Source organism: Camelus dromedarius, chromosome 15 (genome assembly GCF_036321535.1).
Source record: "Camelus dromedarius isolate mCamDro1 chromosome 15, mCamDro1.pat, whole genome shotgun sequence".
Lineage (NCBI taxonomy): Eukaryota > Metazoa > Chordata > Mammalia > Artiodactyla > Camelidae > Camelus > Camelus dromedarius.
Genome location: NC_087450.1, coordinates 41231684 through 41253663, shown reverse-complemented (window position 1 = coordinate 41253663; position 21980 = coordinate 41231684). Strand labels below are relative to the sequence as shown.

Genomic DNA, 21980 nt, shown 5'->3' with positions numbered 1-21980 from the left:
TCTTTATTGAGAGTATAAGGGATCAGCTGACTGATAATAGATTTAGGAAACCATCTTTATTTTATTATAGCTGTAACCATAACTCTTTTGTTTTCTCAAAGTACTTAACATTGTTTTCCTTTTATGGTTCAGTGGCCCTATTACTTAAGAATTTTTTTAAGCCCCCAAAAGAGAATCATTTACAATTGGTGATTGAATCTTATAAATTCATATGGTGTACCGTCAATCAGCTTATGCACTTTCCTTGATTGTAAGTGTTTGACACTGATTTGTGAATAGCTATTGGTTAATGCAGAAGTTGAAAACCTGTTTGAGCTTATCTAGCAGAATCATATCTTTATTTAAAAAATTGTCAGACTCACCATTAAACTATAGTCTCAACTTTTTTTATAGTTATAAAAGATGCAATATCTTATTTGATTCTAGCAGCAAAATGTTTATTTAAGTCTTAAAACATTCATTCCCTATATTCTCCTTACTTACATATATAAAGTATGTTCATTTACACGTTCACACATAGAAGTTGATAACTAAAATGATATATACAGTATAATATCTACCAAGTGGTTCCTGAGTAGCAAAGGAAAGTTAGACATGTGTTCTCTGGGACTTCTGTGTACCTCAGGGAAGATAAGGGAGCATAGGAGAAAAGGCAGTAACCCAGGGACACATGCTGGCTCCTAAGTTAAATCATCTTGCCTGGTGAGGTAGTATATACTTTATAGTTAAAAATATCTGTAGGTACTAGTTTTTCACACATTGAAACACATTCAGAAGTCATGCATAACACTAAAACCATTTACCCTTGTTATCCCCCTGAGTGGCTCTTCTTAATTTACCTCTTGGGTCTACCCAAAGTTAAGCATTGAATTGCTTCTGAGCAGATATTTGTCTTTGTGATACAGAACAGTTTATTTGGACATAATAGTATTATTTTGTTAAGGACATTCTACCTTCTGTTAGTCTTTTTATAGTTCTCTAAGGCTCCATGCCCACTTCGTGAAATGTTATTTTAATATAATAGCCCAGACTTTTTGTTAGTAGATGCACAAACTAGAAAAAAAAAGATAAATAGTTTAGATTATACCTTAGCGTAAACATTTTAAACACCTTTATTTATGTGTGGTTTCAGTTTGTTTTAAATTGTCTATTTAATGAATTAACAAAGATGTTGATTTTTAGTATCTAAGCAGTAGTATAATTATTATATGAGAAAATGTACTGAGAGTTGAAATAGAAAAAAGGATTCTGATATTTAGTTATTTTTATTATCTTGTAATAAAATTACAAATACAGTAGAAGTACCACATTCATCTAGAAAAGTTAAACATTCTCATGCCTTATACACTGAAACACAGTTTGATATGTCTGAGTATATTTTAGACCCTGAATAGGGAATGACAGAAGAATATCTTTAAAATGATTATGCCCTAAAACTTAGTGTTTAAGTAAAGGTTCGGTGTATAGAAGTACATTGTATTAAGTAGTGAATCTGCACTTTACTCTGGAATATTTCTTTTTTTTCCCTTGTAAATTAAAATATTTTGAGTGAAATACATACAATATTAAAATTAAAAACTACCTGTGGATCTTTGATTCCTAGGTCTTAGGAGGCAGGGAATAGACAGCTGTCACTTTTACATATGGAAGTGATTTCTCTACTGCTAGGTACTTAAACTATATAAGTGTGTTTTTAAAGGTGTGGATCCAAGGACATACCAGGTATCTGGCTTTTTTTACAGTGTGACATTTCTATAGTGTTTATCTCTTGTCTACTTTTGCATATGAAGAAAAAACCTACCCAAAACTCAGTTTATTGTTGTAGGCATTATCCCTGGCTTCACAAGCAACAATGCATCTAACTTAAACTACTTTTGGTATATATCGTGTGTATGTCAAAAGAAATGCACACTATCATACTGATTTTTAACCACTGTTACTGACTTATGAAAGTATTTATTTTTCGAAACTAAAATCTTAATTTTCCTTGCATTTCTTTTCATATTGAAAAAACTTTTTCAGATCTAAAAGGGAAAATATTAAAACAGGAGTAAAACCAGATGCATCTGATCAAGAACCAGAAGGACTTACTCTTTTGGTGCCAGACATTCAGAAGACTGCTGAGATCGTTTATGCTGCCACTACCAGTTTGCGGCAAGCAAATCAAGGTATAACACTATTCCCTTTATGCTCCTTTTCTTTTGATACAAAGATGTTTCATTTACTACTGAAAACTGCCTTCTCATCCCTCTGTGTTAATTTTTTTCAAGCAAGTTATTTATGTAAAGATTCTGCTCTGTGTCAGGTTTTCAAGCTAATTGTGAATAGTCTCTAATTTTAAAATATTAATCTCTACTTTGTATGATTACCAAGACTAAATTTAGTCAGCCGACAGCATGCACCAAAAATTTCTTTTCTTTCCATCAAAGTCATGAAATTGAAAAATGCAATTTTATTAGAAAATAGCACAGTAAGACTGTGTAAGAATTTAGTTAAAATTGGCATTTTCATGTATTAGCAATGGAAGACATAAAGCCTTCTACATAATCTGTTGTTCATTTCTGCTGTTTTTGCCTGAATGGATGTTAATTAGCATTTTAAGAATTTAAGCTTTAAATTTAATAAGATTTTTAGCTCTATTAGTTATTTTTATGAAATAGAAATCTTTTAATTTTAAGATAGTACAGTAGGAAGATAATTGAAGAGTTTGGTAATTTTTTGGAATTAAAAATTTGAACTCTAGAAGTTAATAGTTTTGTTTGTTTTACTCTTCTAAAATGTATACTTATGTTATTTATCTTGAAATATTAAATAACAGAAAAAAAACTAGGTGAATATTCAAAGAAGGTGGCTATGAAACCCAAACCTTTATCAGTATTGAAATCACTTGAAGAAAAATATGTGGCTGTTATGAAGAAATTGCAGTTTGGTAAGTTGAAATTGTAATCTTCATTTCTTCCGATTTCATTTCACTTGTTTAATAGTATTATTGAAATGTGGCTAGTAAAATTAAAGAATTTAAAACTTGCTTTTACCATGAATTATTCATATTATCTATATACATATATATGTATGTATGTATATATATACACACCCACATGAAAAGTTTTATCATCTATCTTTGAATTTCTATCTCTATTTATAGTTAATGTTTAGAAATCATGATTCAGTATAAATCTAGGGGGGGAAAAAAACAAAGCCAAATAATCTGACAGGCAGAAAGAAGAATATCTTTTCTTTAACTCTCCATTTCTGTATATCCTGGTCTGAAGGAAGCCAAGACCTGGGACTTTACACTCAAGTCTGTTACTCTTACCATTTTAGAATTCTGAGATTTACCTTTAGAAAATGTAGTTACATGTAGTTCACTTGTAGCCTTTTCTATTCTAAAACTCTTGACAAGTAAGGACTGATGAAAAGATCATATCAGCACCACTCATAAGGTGTTAGTCAGCAAGTAAACACTAGAATTCCAAATTTTGATGACCATTATTAACTATTACTGCATGTGCTTCTTTTCTATTCTTGAGAACTATCCCAAAGGACATTGACTATGTTAAAGTAGGAGACAAAAAAGCATAGATTTTTGTCATACAGTCAAAGTCATAAACCAGATGAATGTTAGCCAGCCAGGAGGCTTCTCTTATACAGCACTTAAAATCTTAAACTCAACAAGTTGGATGTGACTTTAAAAGTAATTGAGTTTTGCTATCCCTTGGCTTTTTAAATAATCTAGGAAAAATACAAGCTTTCTGTTGAGTTCTTTAGTAAACTCCATTTTCTACCTTATATATCCAGTAGTTTGTAATATGACAATTCTTCTGCAACTTTATTGACTGCCTAATATTCTCATATAATGTACTGTCATTTGTTTAAACAATAATTAAACATTTAGGTTGTTTTCATTTTTAAGTAACATCTTCAGCATCTCAGTGACCATCATTGCATATAAATATTTGTACACATCCAGGATTATTTCCTTAGGACAAGTTAATAGAGGAAATGCTCAGTCAAACATGATTTATGTTTCACAGACTAGCCATTATCTTTGAATATTTCAGTAAAATTTTGGCATTAGAGGACCCTGTTCTCTTATAAATAAAAGATATAAAAACTTCCTGCAGGCATGGAAATAAGCTCATGTTTGTGTCTGGTGGATTGCTGTTTATAAAACTCAAAGGAAATTTACCCCTGTATTAAGCTTTTGAAAGACAGCAGAGTTGGGAGAGTGAAATTACTCCAGTTTTTAAGTTTACCGATAGAAACTAGTCAGTAGTCTTCTGAGACCCAGTATATTTGTAGTGCATAGATCCATGATACTGTTATAGGTCTTCCCCTTTTTTCTAGATTATAAGCTTCCTGAAGGTAGATATATATTCCTATTTATTATTTAACCCAAACAGCCTAGCCTAAGTAAGTGCACTTAGCTATTGGTAAAATTTACTGCATTAATGATAATTATAATGTAGTGTTACTGTTTTTCCATATATTAAGAATTACACGAGCACAAGATCAAAGGTACCATTGTTTCTTTTCTATTTGCACTAGTAGGTGATTTTAATTTAGTGGTACAAGTTATTTAAATATCTTTGTTTTAATCCACTGGTATAGTTCAAATCCACTTTTTCTTTCTATTATATTTGGACGTAGCTTTTATAAAAATAACTTTAAGTCCTTACAAACATGCCTAGATAAATGGTTAAGAATTAGCCCGTTACTTATATTCTGTCAAAGTACTTAGATTGCCCTGATAATCTTTTATCCTAGTAATTTAAATTTTTAAAGTAATGGAAAAGTAAATTTCAGCCTGTCATTTCTGATTCCAAATCAGTGCAAATTTATGAAGACTTCCTCTCTTCTTAAAAATGAAATATAATGAAATACTTTTTGGTATTTCATATTCTGTAATTATTTTGGCAAAAATATTATATTCTACTCATTTTAAGAATAAGTTATCTACTACTTTGCATTGTTATTTAAATACTTGATATAATATAATCTATCTGCTTGTCCAAACTGTAAATTAAAAATCATTTCTTCTTCTGCATCTGTGACATATTCCATCCATCTAGCAGTGTTAATATCTATAGGTTGGTATTACGTAAACACAGTTTGCTCTTCTTCCATGTTGCAGTCCTCTCCATTTTGGGTGGAAGAAGGGCTGTGATTTATGTGTGATTTTTGTTGTTATAACAGCTGTGCTCCATTCTGGTTCTTTTTTTTTCTTCAGTATTTTTTTTTCTTTTCTTTTTCTTCCGTTAGATACATTTGAGATGGTTTCTGAAGATGAAGATGGGAAGTTGGGTTTTAAAGTAAACTACCACTACATGTCTCAGGTGAAAAATGCAAATGATGCTAACAGTGCTGCCAGAGCCCGCCGCCTTGCCCAGGAAGCTGTGACACTGTCAACCTCACTGCCTCTTTCATCGTCCTCTAGCGTGTTTGTACGCTGTGATGAGGAGCGACTTGACATCATGAAGGTAGAGAAAACAACCTTTTTCCTGTTTTGCTGGCTAATCCTGTTATTCAAATATTCATACAAAGCACTAGAAATAGCATGAATTTTAATAAATTTAATAAAAATTCTGTTGACCATTTTGCATATCAGTTTAAGGAATCCTTTTCTAATGTTAGTTGAGAGTATGTGGATAAGAATACCATTCAGAATAAAGATTTAGAAGAAAATACCAAAAGACCTTTCCTAAACAAAGGTTGTATGCAGCCTATCATAGTTTTAAAACATAGTATCAAAGGATTTAATGCTGGTCAATACAAAAAAAATTTATAAGATTTCTTCCTTATAATCCAGGGTTCTTCTCTCATGTTTTATACTATCAGTTTTCAAAATTTTTCTTTTTTTTCCCCTAGGAAATTTATGTATTTCAAAATCCATATGCTCTATGAATTAAGTAATAGTAGTACAATAAATAAACAATCTGTACCTTTATGTTTTAACACTGTGGTAATCTGGCTTTAAATTCCAAGAGATAGCTGCATCAAACATTTTAAAGATTTGACACCTGAGGAGGGAGGAACTTTACATGATTCAGTTCATAGATTCAGTAGTCTGTCTTCCTTAGCTACACAGCCAAAACTATTGACCCATTGATTTGACGGCAGTTTTTTGTTTCTTTGCTTTTTTGGATAATTTTTCAGAGGAAATTTCATAGGCCTTGCCTATTTGACCAGACTCTTACTAAAGAGCCAATTATTAGATGATTGCCTAGGAAAGTCTTTTATCACTAAATGGACCACATAAGTTCAGACTTGTGATTTTGTGTCTGCTAAGCACTATGCTGTACCTAACATGAAGGATCCCACGCTGGAGCCCCAAAATACAAAGCAGAGTTGTCATCGACTGAGGCTCTATCTAGTACCACGTGCCTCCACACGTAGCTCTTCAGGACCAGAGGCTTTGCTGCTCGTGCCTTGTATGCTTATTGTCTGTTGATTGACTAAAACAAAATTCCTTAAGTAATTCTGACAGTTACTCAGACTGTTGGGTTCTGTGCTGTTTTTTTAGACTACCAATAACCCTAAGGGAAACACCTACTGTTCTCATAACCTTTTCTATAGTAAGTTGTTAGATGAGAACTTTTTCTCCTGTTTGCTTGTTTCATTTTCCCAGAAAAAAAATCGTTAAAAGTAATCTATTTCTTAAAACATTAACTTATCTGAAGATTTAAAGCAGAAAATTACTCTCATACCTTTGAGATATGATAATGAATGTACCAAGAATTTCAAATTGTTGAAAATATGGTAGAGATCATGCAGGAAAGCTCTTAGGAGAAAGTAACTTAATATGTTAAAAGGTAAATGCTGTTAAAGTAAGCTTTCCTGCCGCCAGTCAGGCATCTCTCTTTCAAAAGACCATTTTCACCAAAAGCAAGTCACTTTAAATCTTAACCTAAAACCACTTCCTAGTCCTATGTGTGTTTAATTTTTAACTTCATATTTAACAGCTTCTGGTAGAGATGTATACAGGATGTAAGAAGATTGTTCTCATTTCACATTGAATTGTTTTTCTGAATAGCGGTGTTTAGGAATAGTAACATAGGTTTTTGTGTTTGTATATGCATACTAGGTTCTGATAACTGGTCCAGCGGATACTCCTTACGCAAATGGCTGCTTTGAGTTTGATGTATATTTTCCTCAAGATTATCCCAGTTCACCCCCTCTTGTGAATCTAGAGACAACTGGTGGTCATAGTGTGCGATTCAATCCAAACCTTTATAATGATGGCAAGGTAATGTAATTGCAGTCTTTTATTTCTAATGCCGAAGTATTGTAACCAAAGGTTCTTTGTAATTTGAATAGAAATTTTGTTTTAGTTATCTTCTTTTCAAGAGTACATGGGGTTTTTCATGTTTCTTTTCCCTATATGCAAAGATCAGCTTGAGGAATGAGAGTGAAGGAATCAAAAAGGGCAGAAACAGAACAGTGTTAAGAAGTCTTAAGATGTTATTTTGAGGGAATAACTTACTCACATATTCCTTGGCCAATTGAGAGCTATCTCCACCCAGAAAACAGAGCCAAATTGTCTGTCTGTGCCTCTCACTTTTCTTTACTTCAAACATCTCCAATTCCAGTTATCTGTTCACAAGTGCCTGAAGATACTATCCATGTTTTGCATGATACATACCATTGTGAACTTATTTTAAAAGTTTAATTTGTGTTAAAGTGTTTTAATATTTTTTATAAATAGGAAGATGCATTCCTAGCCCCTCAAAAAAAGTTGACAGACAGGTAGAATAAAAATCATTTCATATGACAATAAACCTTTCAAAATTAGACTTAAAAGAATAATCATCACTTTTCAGAGTAATTTTGGACAGTTTGATGAACTTTCAACAGTAAATTCCCTGCTGAGTGTATTCAGTGTTAAAAATCACTTGACACTCAAAAGAAATTTCCAGACTTCATAAACAGACACTTCTTTGATCATGTGAGAATAACAGATACTTGAAGTTGATCTGGTTCATTAAAGATGGCCCAAGTTCACAAAAACAGTCATATGGATCAGTGGAACAGAATAGAGAGCCCAGAAATAAACTCGTAGGCCTATGGTCAAGTAATCTTCAACAAAGGAGGCAAGAATATACAATGGAGAAAAGACAGTCTCTTCAGCAAGTAGTGTGGGGAAAACTGCACAGCCACATTTAAATCAGTGCAATACACTCCATACACAAAAATAAACTCAAAATGGCTTAAAGACTTAAATATAAGATAAGACACTATAAACCTCCTATAGGAAAAGATAGGCAAGACATTTTCTGACATAAATCTTAGCAATGTTCTCCTTAGGCAGTCTACCCAGGCAATAAAAAGTAAAAATAAACAAACAGGACCTAAGTAAACTTATAAGCTTTTGCACAGCTAAGGAAACCATAAGCAAAACAAAATGTATGGGAGAAAATACTTGCAAATGATGTGACTGATGGAAGCTTAATTTCCAGAATATGTAAACAGTTCATACAACTTAATAACAACAACAACAACAAAAAACCCAATCCACAAATGGGCAGAACACCTAAACAAGCAATTCTCCAAAGAAAACATACAAATGACCAACAGGCACATGAAAAAATGCTCAATATCACTAATTAACAGAGAAACACAAATCAAAACTACAGTGAGGTATGACTGCACACCAGTCAGAATGTCTACCATTAAAAAGTCCACAAGCAATAAATGCTGGAGAGGCTGTGGAGAAAAGGGAACCCTTCCACACTGCTGGTGGGAATGTAGTTTGGTGCAGCCATTATGGAAAACAGTATGGAGATTCCTCAAAAAACTGAAAATAAACTTACCCTATGATCCAGCAATCTCACTCCTGGGCATATATCTGGAGAAAACCCTTACTTTGAAAAGATGCATGCACCCCAGTGTTGATAGCAGCACTGTATACAGTAGCCAAGACATGGAAGCAACCTAAATGTCCATCGACAGATGACTGGATAAAGAAGTTGTGGTATATTTGCACAATGGAATACTACTAAGTGATAAAAAAAGAATAAAATAATACCATTTGCAGCCACATGGATGGACCTGAAGATCATCATTCTAAATGAAGTAAGCCAGAAAGATGCATGATTGGGACATTATGCTGTACACCAGAAATTGACATACTGCAACTGACTATATACTTCAATTGGAAAAAAAAAAAGAAATAAAAAAAAAACCGTATGATATCACATATATGTGGAATCTTAAAAAAGAAAAGAGGACACTAATGAACTCATCTACAAAACAGAAACAGACTAGAAGACATAGTAAACAGTACTGTAGTATTGGGTAAAGGGTATGGGAAAGGATAAATTTGAGAGTTTGAGATTTGCATATTTTAACCACTATATATAAAAACAGATAGAAAACAGTTCTCTTCTGTAGAGCACAGGGAACTATATTCAATATTTTGTAATAACCTTTATTGAAAAAATAGGAAAATGAATAATAAATAAATAAATAGAATAAATAAAAGAAAAAGATGGCCTAAGATTTTTTATTTTTAAAAGGTACAGCCTGTCTCAGATTTGTGCTTACAGATTATCATTTTGTCTTTATCATAAGCTCACATCACAAAATTGGAATTCATTTTCTGGGTTTATTGCAGATTTAACCAGAGGTAGACCTTACTTCCTTTGAGAGAACAAAGGACAAGTCTTTTATATCTGAGCAGAGAGGACAAAATAGCCATGTTGATAGGCTTTATTCAAAAGAGAGACTAGAACTTAAATAGAGTTTAAGTGTAAATGTTAAAATGTATTTAAGAAATGACTCCCTTAAGACTTAATGGTATAGGGGAGAGATTGGGAGCTTGAGAATCCAGTGTCCTGAATTGTGTAGTTTGCATTCTGTTACACAATGGGGACTAACATTTAACCTTAGGTTCTAGAGCTGTAGATAGGAATAAGACCCCTGCCATTGGTAGTCACAGAGATACTAGAAAAATCAGGTGGGCTGGTATGTCTGTCAGTACTTTAAATAGATAATTCACAAAGCTGTTCAGATACAAGTCTTTTAAAATTAATAATAAGTTTATCTATTTAACAAATTGACATATTTTGCATTATGTTTTTCACAGAGCATTAAAAGAATATCAAGGAAATGGACTTCCCTGCTTTTTAAGGACTGCTTGTTTTTCATATGTTACCCATTACATGACATTGTTAGTTTACAAGGACAGATAAAATGTCCCTGGTTCTCTTATTCCTATAGTGACTGTTAACCTGTGTTTGGAAGATGCTTTAAGTTCATTCTTGCTGTCTGAGTGAATAACTATCTAATGTGTCTTAAAATTTGTTCTGAGAGACTCTGGTGATCTTCAGGACCCTTTCAGGGCATCTGTGACCCTTTTCAGCATAATGTTTGTGTGAGGCCAGATTTTATTCATACATTTCAACCAGAACAATATATTACAACAAATTGAATGTAGAGGCAGATGTGAAATCAAGATCTCTTTTGTTAAGCTATATCATATTTTCAAAATTTATAAAATTTCAAAAGAGATTTTCTTAAATGTAAAATAGTACCACTTTTCCTCACCAAATTTTTTTTTTGGTTTGAAAAAGTTATTTTTCATTAAAAGTGTTACTATTATTAATGTGTAGTAGCTGCAAATTCATTTTTCATTATGAAAAAATTGTAATGCCACACAGATTTAGATCATAATTGCAGATGCCAATTTGTTTTAACAGACCAACCCATAGGGTTTTGTTTGGGGATGTAAAACTGAGCAACTTTGACATAATAGCATTTCAATTTTATTTCTAGTTGTGGTAGTTTACTTTTAACAACCACTTCTTTCAGTTCTGTGTATACTTCTTCCCCTTCTTCCTCAGGTTTGTTTAAGCATCTTAAATACATGGCATGGAAGACCAGAAGAGAAGTGGAATCCTCAGACCTCAAGCTTTTTGCAAGTAAACAAATTTCTCTGACAGTTTTACTTAGAAAATAAAGAACCATCTATGTTTAAGAAAAAAAAGTTTTTAGTGACCAAGAATAAACATAGTAAACCACAAAAAATAAAAGCTAGATTGATAGGAAGTACATATTAAATAACTTACAGGTGAGCATCACATTTGGAATTTAGAATGTTAAGTTAGGGCACAAAACAGAAATTTCTTTTTGTCAGAATTGCCTTTTAATAAATCCCTAACTTGCCCTTAAAGTACACTCTGGTACAATAATATTAGACAAGGCAGATTACCCTCTCCCATCTCCCAGTCACTATAGGGCTCAAACTCAGCTGAGTAGAATTTAACACACTATTAGTATTACATCTCTCTCCACACATGATACGGTTCTTCTATAATCTAGTTAGTAATGGGACTCATCTGAGGCTTAGAAATATTTTCCTGGCATTCATAAAACTTGGGACTTGTAGTTCTTATTTCGCAGAGCATTTGACACACACATTACATAGTCTTGAATTTTATAAGTTAATTTCCACATAAAATATGTTGTATACTATCCCATCAAATTTTTTTGCTGATGCTTTATATTAATACTTCAGAATCCCAGTGAAGAGGTGGACTAGTAAGTATATTAATAATGAGTTAACTTATTTGTTCACTGAAGAAACAGAAACAAGACACTGTTGCTGCATAATAGTGTAAACTCACATTTACAGTGTTTACTTTAAAAAGATCACCATAAATTACCCCTGGGTAAGCCTGTTAAAGTTGACCTACCCTGAAAGGATTCTTTTCCTACATTATTATTTAGAATTAGGTAAAAGAAGATATGAAAGATCATTCTTTAGGATGTGACTTTCTTAGAGTATATGAAAAGACCTTGCAGCACCCTCATGAATTAAAGAAATAGTGCTATAAGTTTTTCCTTTTTGCTAGTATGGAGATCAAGAAAAAAAGAGGTTATGTGATTCATGCAGAGTAGCTAGGGAATTTACTAGAATATTCCTCCAAGTCATTTCTCAAATGTAGTTTTCTTTGTTCTATATACAAAGCATCTATTCTTCACTTTATTTGGTTCAACTGTTTTAAACCAAATGCACCATGTGAATCTGAAGTAATTCATAAATTTGAACCTACCACTGCCTGAGATTTATAAAACAATATTTTGTGTCAAAGGATGTGAGCTAAATAAGTAACTGAATCCTGTGTTACTAATTTGTGGTAAGTTTTTAATTTAATTTCTTTTTCTGCTTTTGTAGAAAATCAGGATATACCCTACTCGCATAAGAGGAAGATTGTTTTTTTTCTTCATCCTTACATTATATACTCTTTATTCACATGCATTTTCATTTAATCCTCATGACAGTCATAAGATATTATGGATATATTGAATCCGTTGTACAGATGAGGAAGCTGAGTCTAGAGCAGTTAGGACATTTGCCCAAGGCCACATGCTAGTAAGTGGCAAAACCAGGCTTCTGAAGCCAAGATGCTATACTGCCCATGTGGGCTCAGCTTGCAGCCAGCCAGTGTGTGTGAGTCAGGAGGCTATGGAAGGAATGCAGGGACTTCATTAGTGGTCTTCACAAGTCTCAGACTTCATGCCAGGGTCATTGGCAGAGCTGGTACAACCCCCAGCAAACTACTCAGAACTGTGTTCAGTAAAGGAGCTGCCTTATGAGTTGGGCGAAACCAAAGAGGGGACAAAAATGAAGAGCAAACAAACATAATGGTAAATGGCAAATTCCAGCTCTGTAGGTTACTAGGTATCCATCTTAAAAACTGCTTAGCTCCCCCTCAGGGCCATATTTCCATAGGGAAGAATTAAGAGGAAGATTATTTAAAAGGGAAGACGAAAGGAACTAATAAATATATCCTGGAGTGTTATTTCAGAAGTGTCAGGTTTGAGTTAGGGGAAAGTATGTAGCTAAGGAAAATTCCTTTCCTTCAGTGATATATTTAGTTTCAGAAAGTTTAAAAATTATGAGATCTTTGCCTCAGAATTATACAGGTTTAAACACTTTCTTTTGTACACTTGACCATTGCCTCAGTAACGTGTTACTTCTGATTGTATTTAACCTTATCTGTTCTTAGGTCTTATATTTCAGGTTCAAGTTCTCATTTAAAAAATTTCCTAGGAATATATATCTCTTGACTTCTAAGATGCATACACTTGATATTATTTAATCATCTTTTCTAATGAAAATACAACTACTGCTAATTCTTTTTCATTTCTGAAATGGGCAGATGTATCTAACATTTTCCTGCCTCCAAAGATGCCCTATTAGCTAGTTAGATTGGTATAGTAGCTAGCAATAAGATTCTACTATGCCTATTTTAATTTCGCTTTAATAATAAATAACATTTATTATTCATTATTAAATAATAATAAAGTATTTCAATGTCATAATTATTAACGGATTTTTTGGTGATAAAAATATGTGGAAGCACGTTTAAAAGGGACTCCTGGTTGATAAAGCAAGGTATTCACTCTCTAGAAGTAAAAATGTCCCATTATAACTATTTATTTCTTTGTTCCTCAGGTGTTGGTGTCTGTTCAGTCCCTTATATTAGTAGCTGAGCCCTATTTTAATGAACCAGGATATGAACGGTCCAGAGGCACTCCCAGTGGCACACAGAGTTCTCGAGAATATGATGGGAACATTCGACAAGCAACGGTTAAGTGGGCAATGCTAGAACAAATCAGAAACCCTTCACCGTGTTTTAAAGAGGTATATTTAATAAACTTACTGAAATAGTTTATTAAAGATGTTACAGAATATAGTTTGTTAGTATTGTGCTTGCCTTTATTTTAGCGTATCTGTGGTGTATTAAACTTTATTATCATTTTTAATCATAAAAAATCAGTAATAATAGAATACAGATGAATTTTTAAATCATTTACTTCCTAGAAGACATCTGACTTTCTTTTGCAACAATTTTATTCCTTATTTTTTACAGCTACCATTCTGCTAGCATACTGTATGTGCTTGTAATGTTATTATAAAAGTAATTCTTTTTGTTAGAGGTTAAGATACTTTCTGATCGTCTTGCAAATAGAAACTTTGCCCTTATACTGATATCTGGGTGTGAACATTAAAGAAAAGACATTTCATTTTCTTTATGAAAAAGTTGGGTTTAATTTCTGAAACCTCCCTTGATACTGTCAAGTGCTTTTATTTTACCACATCCTGCAGTGTGACTCTTCCCTGTGCTTAGCGCTCTCTCCTTAGTCTGCCTAAAATATGGTTGTATTTTTCACCTGTCATAACAAATTCCTTCATCACATCTTATTTTTACTTTCTTGTGAAACAGTTTTCTTTCCTAATTGTTTCTCTTGATCATCAGTTCCTTAGGTTGTGCTAGAAACTCAACATTTTAGAGGAAAAATTGGCGTATTTATCTGACAAAAAATTGATCTTTAATATGGTATATATGACTGCCATGTGACATCATTCCTGAAGTCTTCCTCAAGAAGTAGCATCAGTGAATATACTCTGAAGGAATGTAGACACAGTGTTTTTTCCTTCTGTTATAAACTAACTAAATGAACTTGCACTTTGAGTAACAAAGTTGGATATTTTCCAGAGGCTTGCATTCAAGGCTGTGGGAAATCACTTTTCCTAATATTATTGGAAATACAAATGTGTATTTTTTTGTGCACTCTTAATCACGATATTTTGTACCTTTTCAAACCTGGGTTATTTATATTAAGTAATTCATTTTGCAACTGTATTGAATACCAGCTGTTACCAGGGACTGCAGTAAGGTACTCAGAACTCAAGGCTAAATGAAACTCAGTTCCTGCCCTTGAAAAACTTATATACCTCCTGTTTGTATCATAAATTAATTTATTCAGTGCCCTGAAGACTCAAATAATGAATCCAGATAGATGTATGAATACTTGACAAGTCTGCTAGAATGTATCATAGCCACCTCAAGCATAGCATTGTCAAACTGCACTCTTGATTCTTCCTTCCTTTCTTCTCTCAGTAAAAGCACCATCGTCTAAGCCCAAAACCCTGACCACCTGTGGCTTCTTTTTTTCTCACATACCACATTCAATCTGTTGACAAATTCAGCTTCACCATTCAAAACATAATCAAAATTTGGTAATAAAGAAACATCTTTGCCCTGGCCAGCCTGTTTCAAGCCACCATGATCTATTGCCTAAATTGTTGAAGTAGTTTCCTAACTGGTGTCCCTGCTTCCACTTTTGCCCTTCTTCAGTGATTCTCCCCACATAATCAGATCATCTCACTCCAATGACTTCCCATTAAATGAAGAAGAAAATTCAGAGTCCTTACCCTAACATGCAAAACTCTGCATTGTCTGCCTCTTGTCTACCTATTCATCATATTTGAGAGTTTAAAGGCTTTTGATACCAGAAGTTAGGATGTGGCACAACTGGAGCTCTGATTTACTTCCTGGTGGGAATATGAATAGGTACAGCCTCTTTGGAAGACCGTTTGGCAAGTAATAAACTAAGTACATGCTTTATGACCAGCAGTTCCACTCCTTGGTATATAGTTATACTTTTGGATTAATGGAGGGTTAATGGTGAGAAATATACAAGTGGCAGCGAGGCCTCTGGTGTGCTTGGTGACGTTATGTTTCTTATCTGAGTAGAGGTTATTTTGGTGTGTTCACTGTGGGAAAACACAGTCAATTGTACACATACAATTTAGGCACTTTTCTGTGTATGTTAAACTTCATTTTTTAAATGTATTGAAAAAATTGTGTAAATGTATACACCAGTCAATATAACTTGTTGGTTCATGCTTAAATTTTTTTCTTCCTTCTGGAAGAAGAATAAATTTAACACAGGACTCAGAGTGGGGTGCATAACTTTTATAAAAAGTAAATAAGTATAATTTGAAACAGTAATCCTTTCTCATCTTGTAGACCTAGTTCACATTAAAGGGAGTACCCCTTGTCTATCAGTGCTTTTCTCATTTTCCCAATTGGTTGTGACTTGCTACTCTGTATTCTTTGGGATTTGTTTTTGGTTTTTTATAGTTGTTGTTTTGTCTTTTTTTAAAGAGTATCCTTCTGGTAACTCAATAACTTGTTGACATTTTACCTCCATTCTCAGGTTTTCCTCATGATTTTTCCTTTGTAGGTATTTTTGCCTTTTCTTTAGGGGAGATAAGCTCATTGGGCAATATACTAAGTAGCTTACCCAGAATACAGAAGAATATTTCCAAATTGATCTGTTTTCTAGCTTAAATTGTCAAAAATAGACTCTTACTACTTACTCAGAAAGTTTATCAGTGTTTCAGAGATAATTTTAAAAATCTGAAATGTAAAACACATTTATCACAAGGAAAATAACTTCATAGGATAAACTCTTGTTCATAAATTAACCAGAAGACAAATAAAGAAAATAATAATAGTGCCTATTTTAGGGCTATATTCTGATTTCTATGCAAATGCCTGTGACATTAGAATCTCTTTACTCATCTAGGTATTCTTTGAGTTCTATTTTAAAAATAGAAATTGACAGTTTTTCTACTGTCAGTACTTTTCTCCTGGTTATTCGTTTATTTACATTCACCTTCTGACTCTGTTACATTCTGTGTGTCTTGTACGCTCTGGATAGGATTAACTATTGAAATGTCTAAGTGGGATTGGGCATTATTTTCTCCTATGGAACTGGGTATTTCAACACATGACATGATGTCATAATCCTTATTCTTCCTTGTTACTAGTGTAGAGTTCACCACATTGAGTTTTATGGAGAGAAAAAAATTACAGTGTCTTTTAAATTTCATTTCTTTGGAATGTCACATACTTTGTCTTTTAAATTCTGACCTGAACACATTTTGTTCTCTTGCTTGTTTTATTCTTAAGGTTATACATAAACATTTTTACTTGAAAAGAGTTGAGATCATGGCCCAGTGTGAGGAGTGGATTGCGGACATCCAGCAATACAGCAGTGATAAGCGGGTGGGCAGAACCATGTCTCACCACGCAGCAGCTCTCAAGGTGAGTGACCCTCCCTAACAGGGGCCTTGTCGGTGGCTTTAAAACAAGATTTGTATATTCACTGACAGAACCATGGCCACCAGAAAGAAACATTAAATTTATTATTTTAAGTTCAGATGTTACCCAAAAGCCTATAGAAAAGTTACATTGCTTTTGACAACGAATTGACAGTTTCTAAAATTAGAAATGAGTATAGGGACAGAGCCAACAGAGTTTCATAGAGTTGTTTGAAGATGATGGCAACAAAATATGCTCCATGAATGACTTTTTATTCCTTCGGCTTTTCCCTGGGCCTCTTCCCTTCCAGAATTTTATTGTTGGAGTAATGAGGGGGATGGTAGTTGCAGAGCCTCCAACCGCTGATTGGTGGAGTGTCTGTGAGACAGACCTGTCTGGGGGAGGCAAGCAGTTGTCTTGGACATTCACAGAATGGAAATGTAGAACATGATGGTTTTGGAGATTTTTTTGTTTGCAGGAATCATACCTTCAACAGCCACCCTTTTTTGCCTGCCTTGGCTTATCTGCCTTTACTCAGCTCTGTTCCTTTTATCCTCCACCAGTGATGTTCAATTTTCTCTTTCTGCTGGCTCTTTTCCTTCTAACTTTGTTTTAAGCTCTTTTATTCATTCTTTCTTTCTTTCTTCCTTTCTTCCTTCCTTCCTTCCTTTCTTTCTTTTCTTTCTTTTCTTTCTTTCTCCTTAATGGAGGCACTGGGGATTGAACCCAGGACCTCGTACACAACAGGCATGCGTTCTACCACTGAGCTATATACCCTCCTCCTTCTAACTTTAAAAGTATCTTCACTTAAAATGATTAGATGATGATGATAAGGATTTACTAGTTCTTTTTCATTAAATTTTTTTAATGTCCGTATTTTTTCAGGTTACATACAGAAATGTTAATGAATGAAAACCCGTATGATGCCTGGAGTTTGCTTCAAAATTAAATGAGAGAAGTGGTGGGGATATAGATCAAATAAGACTGGCTATGAATTGATAAATTTTGAAGCTAGGTGATAGATTCATGGGAGCTTATTTTATATTCCTCCCATTTCTGTATTTATTTGAAAATTTCCCTTATAAAAACCTTTTAAAAAAATTATTTTTCTCCATAACATTTATATCCTCCTAAGCTAGTTTTATTTTGTCCCTGTTGTTATAAAAATATTTCTCTTTTACTATCAAACTAGAGCTGTTAACACTTTTGCTTCCCTTTTTAAACCACCCTCTCAGTAATTAACATCTTGCAGTTTAACTTCCATTCTACTGAAGTTACCCACTCTCCAGTTCTCAGAGCCAGTGACCCTGGCTCACCTCTCCACGCACCTCTCTCCCTTCCAGGCTTTTATAAATGCTTACTTTTCACTCTGCTTTTTTCCTGCTCTACTGGCTCACTTCCATTCACTTTTCAGCTTAAATTTCACTTCGTGGGAGCCTGCCTTGACTTTTCAACTAGGTGATTTCAGTATAATCTCTTATAATGCCAACCTTTTAAAAACCTTCATAACACTGGTCTGATGTTGTCTTTTCTGCTGACTGTGCATCTCTAGGCTGTGTTGGCTCTTCTTTGTCTCACACTGTAATTCTTTCAGCATGTTTTTCTTTCCCCTTTTTCTGAATGATTGTGTACCTGAAGGCTTACTGTTTGGCCCTCAGGGCTATTTTATTCTCCTTCTCTTTCATTGTATCTATACCCCTGACATTGGCCATTTACTCTTTAAAAGTGCCTTTTTAAGCTGTTGTCTGCTTTTAGCTTTCTTCAAATCATATTACTGGCATTTTACATGTCATTACTTCATTGAAGATCCAAAATTAGAACTTATCTTTCTTCTGGTCAAGTTTTCTTAACTTTCTGTATTTACTTAATTTTAAACAATTTTTCTCTGTCTTAAAATCTTCAGATATTATTTAACTCCCCCTTTATCTAATTTACCTATCTGGTCGGTACTTGGCCCTTATCAGAGCTGCCTTCATAAGGGGATTCCCCCCTCCCCATTATCCTATTTAGTTCCCATAGCTCAATCTTCCTTGCGTCTGGTTCTTCCCCTTCCAGTTATTTTTATAGCACATAACCAGATTGAACCTTCCCAAATGTGTGTTAAGATATGTCTTTTCCTTACACAAAACCTCAGTGGCTAAAGTCCAGCTTCTTTGTCTTTGTTATTTCAGTCAGTGTCTTGCTTATATCTCAAATTCTTATACTATGTTGTTTCTATGTTACCCTGATTTGGAAATCTCTATCTCTGCATCAATCCAGTGTTTTATCATTTCAAATATACTTTTGCTGCTGAGTACTACTTGAGAAAAGTATGCAGTTGTTCAATTTCATGCCACAATAAAGGCATAGTATTCCCACCTCAGCTGGGGGCCCTTATAGTTGTCAGATTCTTCCTTCTTCCCCAGTTAGTGTTTTCTCCTGTTATCCACAGTGGAATGGAAATTTGGGCTAGAGAATTTTTGAGTTGCCAACATGTAAATATACATTGAAAGCTTACAAATGGCTGCAAATGTGTAGTTGTCTTATCTTGTTTATATGTCTTACACCTCCAACCAAAATTTAGCCTCTGCAAGATCAAAGATCATGTAGTTGGTCTTCCATATACATAAGCGATTAGTTCCAGGACCCCCGACAGATACCAAAATCCACAGATGATCAAGTCTCTTAGGTAAAATGGCATAGTTCAGTCGACTCTGTATCCAGCTGTATCTTCCATATTTTACTCATTGCTTTTACATTGTTGAATACAGTGCCTTGTTCTGTAAATGCTGGTTAATTTTCAAAGTTAGCTATCGACACAACTAATTTTCAGAGCCCTTGGTGTAAGATTTGAGATCATTTCTCTCCCACTAGAAAACTGTAAACTAAAACAATGTTTCTAACCAACCACTCTCTATTAATGCCTCTACATCCTTCCCGAAGTGTCAGTATGGGGTAATACACAGTTATGTAATCACTCTAGATCTTCTTTTTCATCTGCTTACATTTTTAAAAATTCTGATGAGAAAGTATTTGTCAAGTGTATTCCAAGCATTTTGTGAGATAATGAGTATGAAACACTTTGCAAACGTTCTACATAGGGCCTGATAAATACTGTTTTCATTCTCTAAAATAGCAGTGGTTTTATTTTAAATATTTATGGACTTGTCTTTCTCTCAGAAATACTTAGTCAGAGCTCCATGTATTATAAGTCAAGAGGTTATTCTCTTTAACTTAAGAGAGTATATATAGCATATGACTGGTGTCCTGTAAGCCATTAGTAATGCTGTTTCTGTTACAGGGGTTGGGCCATGGGTAGGCAATGTGCATGCTACTCAGTACTCCAGGCTTATCAACAACATCAGTTATTTTGAGGTTAGAGATTTTTGCTAGTTTTGTTCACTGCATGTTACAGTAGCTAGCATAAGGGAGGTCCTCAATTAATATCTGTAGGCCTAATACTTTGGGCTTTGTTTTAAATTCAACTCCTCCCTCCAGTGATGTTGTGCTGGAATCCCGGAGTTTGCAGTTTTAACGTCACTCATTTTTCCCTGCATAGCGTCACACCGCTCAGCTCCGGGAAGAGCTGCTGAAACTTCCCTGTCCCGAAGGATTGGACCCTGATGCCGACGATGCCTCAGAGATGTGCAGTGCCACAGCCGGTGCTGAGGAGACTCTAATGCATGATCAGGTCAAGCCCAGCAGCAGTAAAGAACTCCCCAGTGACTTCAAATTATGAGCTGCGTTGACATGGACTGCATAGACACAAAGGCTTTGAAGCACAAGCCAAATATGTCAATATTTGTATGTAAGAAACTAATTATGTAATAGGTAATGAAACTGAAACTATACTACGCCCTTAAGGAGATCCAGTTTAATTCAAGGTGATCTTTTATTTACCTGTACAAGAGTGTAAACTTTTTTGTGCTTTTATTTTTCAATTGTGAGAACCACTGATTGGTATGTTCAACAAATTTGTGTATACAAAGAAATGGATAAATCACTGATATATAAGGGAAACTACCTTAGGAAAGAATGTTTACTGAATGTTTATTATTATTTTTTTTTTACTGTAGAGTGAGGGGTTGTTAACAAAGAATATATATTGGTCATTCTTACAACTACTATTTAAAGTCAGCAACTTTTCACTGAATTTGATAGATTTTATGTTTGGCCATATCTTCATGCTCATATTTGATTTCTGAAGACTCCTACATACACTTCAATAAAAGTTAAATGGACATAATCCCTCTTTTTTGATTTACTGGTACATTTTTTAAATGATAAATCTGCCATAAAATGCATTATAGCTGGAGACTTGCACTTGTATGAATGAATTTATTACATTCAACATATTTAATTTTATGCCTTCTAATTCTAAGATGCAGAAAAATAAATGAACATGATTTTATTCTATGCCAATATTTGGGCCTGTGAATGTATCCGTTATTTGAATTTAAGCATATGAAAAGGAATGGTCAATTTGAAAAGTCACGCTAAACTGAATTTTTCCTAAAGGGCTCCTTTTTTCCTGGACTCTCTGGTTTTATTACTAACGTCACATGTATGTATTAAACATTGAGGCTCTGTAGAGCAGAGAGGATGTACCTCTCTGGTGCTGTTACAGTACATTCTGTACCTGCCATATAGGCTCATTTTCATGCAAATTCTTCCTAGAGCCAAATAAATAAAGACTTAGGTGTATTAGTATGTCTTGTTTCTAAAAGGTGTGAAATGCTATTTCTACAAAGAATTGAACACTTTCATGACCTACGTGTGGGAAAGGAAAGGATGTTTTTTCAATACCAATTATCACAAAGGAAAAGCTAAGATGATTCTTGGCAGAATTTGTATAAAATAAACTGGCACGTGGGAACCTTAATCTGGAGCTGACCAGAAAGAGAAGCTGTATTCTGACAGTGAGTTGTCCTCTGAAGGAAAAGGGGAAATAGGGACAATGATACCTTCTCAACAAGGTACAGAGCTCCTTAAAGGAGATAAGTGTGTGACCAGGAAATCAGAGATTCTTAAACACATAACTGGTAGGTCTAGTGGGTGGTGAATTACCCCAAGCATGACAAAATGAAGTTCAGTTTGTGA

The 21980-nt window shown here is 34.0% G+C and overlaps 1 protein-coding gene and 1 non-coding gene across 11 annotated transcripts in view; one reads left to right on the top strand and one right to left on the bottom strand.

Moving 5' to 3' along the window:
* Positions 1-21606, top strand: part of BIRC6 (baculoviral IAP repeat containing 6) — a 197841-nt gene extending 176235 nt beyond the window's left edge. For 9 of the 10 annotated variants that reach the window (XM_064494613.1, XM_064494617.1, XM_064494610.1 and 6 more), the window contains 8 exons: positions 2023-2168; positions 2819-2929; positions 5263-5480; positions 7085-7246; positions 10842-10919; positions 13460-13648; positions 16770-16904; positions 20440-21606. In XM_064494613.1, the coding sequence (XP_064350683.1) occupies positions 2023-2168; positions 2819-2929; positions 5263-5480; positions 7085-7246; positions 10842-10919; positions 13460-13648; positions 16770-16904; positions 20440-20619 (1219 nt within the window). In that variant the 3' untranslated portion in view covers positions 20620-21606. Of the gene's footprint in view, positions 1-2022; positions 2169-2818; positions 2930-5262; positions 5481-7084; positions 7247-10841; positions 10920-13459; positions 13649-16769; positions 16905-20439 lie in introns of those variants that run through there. The other variant, XR_010384233.1, reaches the window with a different exon arrangement.
* Positions 17607-17681, bottom strand: TRNAN-GUU (transfer RNA asparagine (anticodon GUU)). The gene has a single exon. It is a non-coding gene; the product is annotated as a tRNA-Asn (tRNA).
* Positions 21607-21980: the final 374 nt, after the last annotated feature.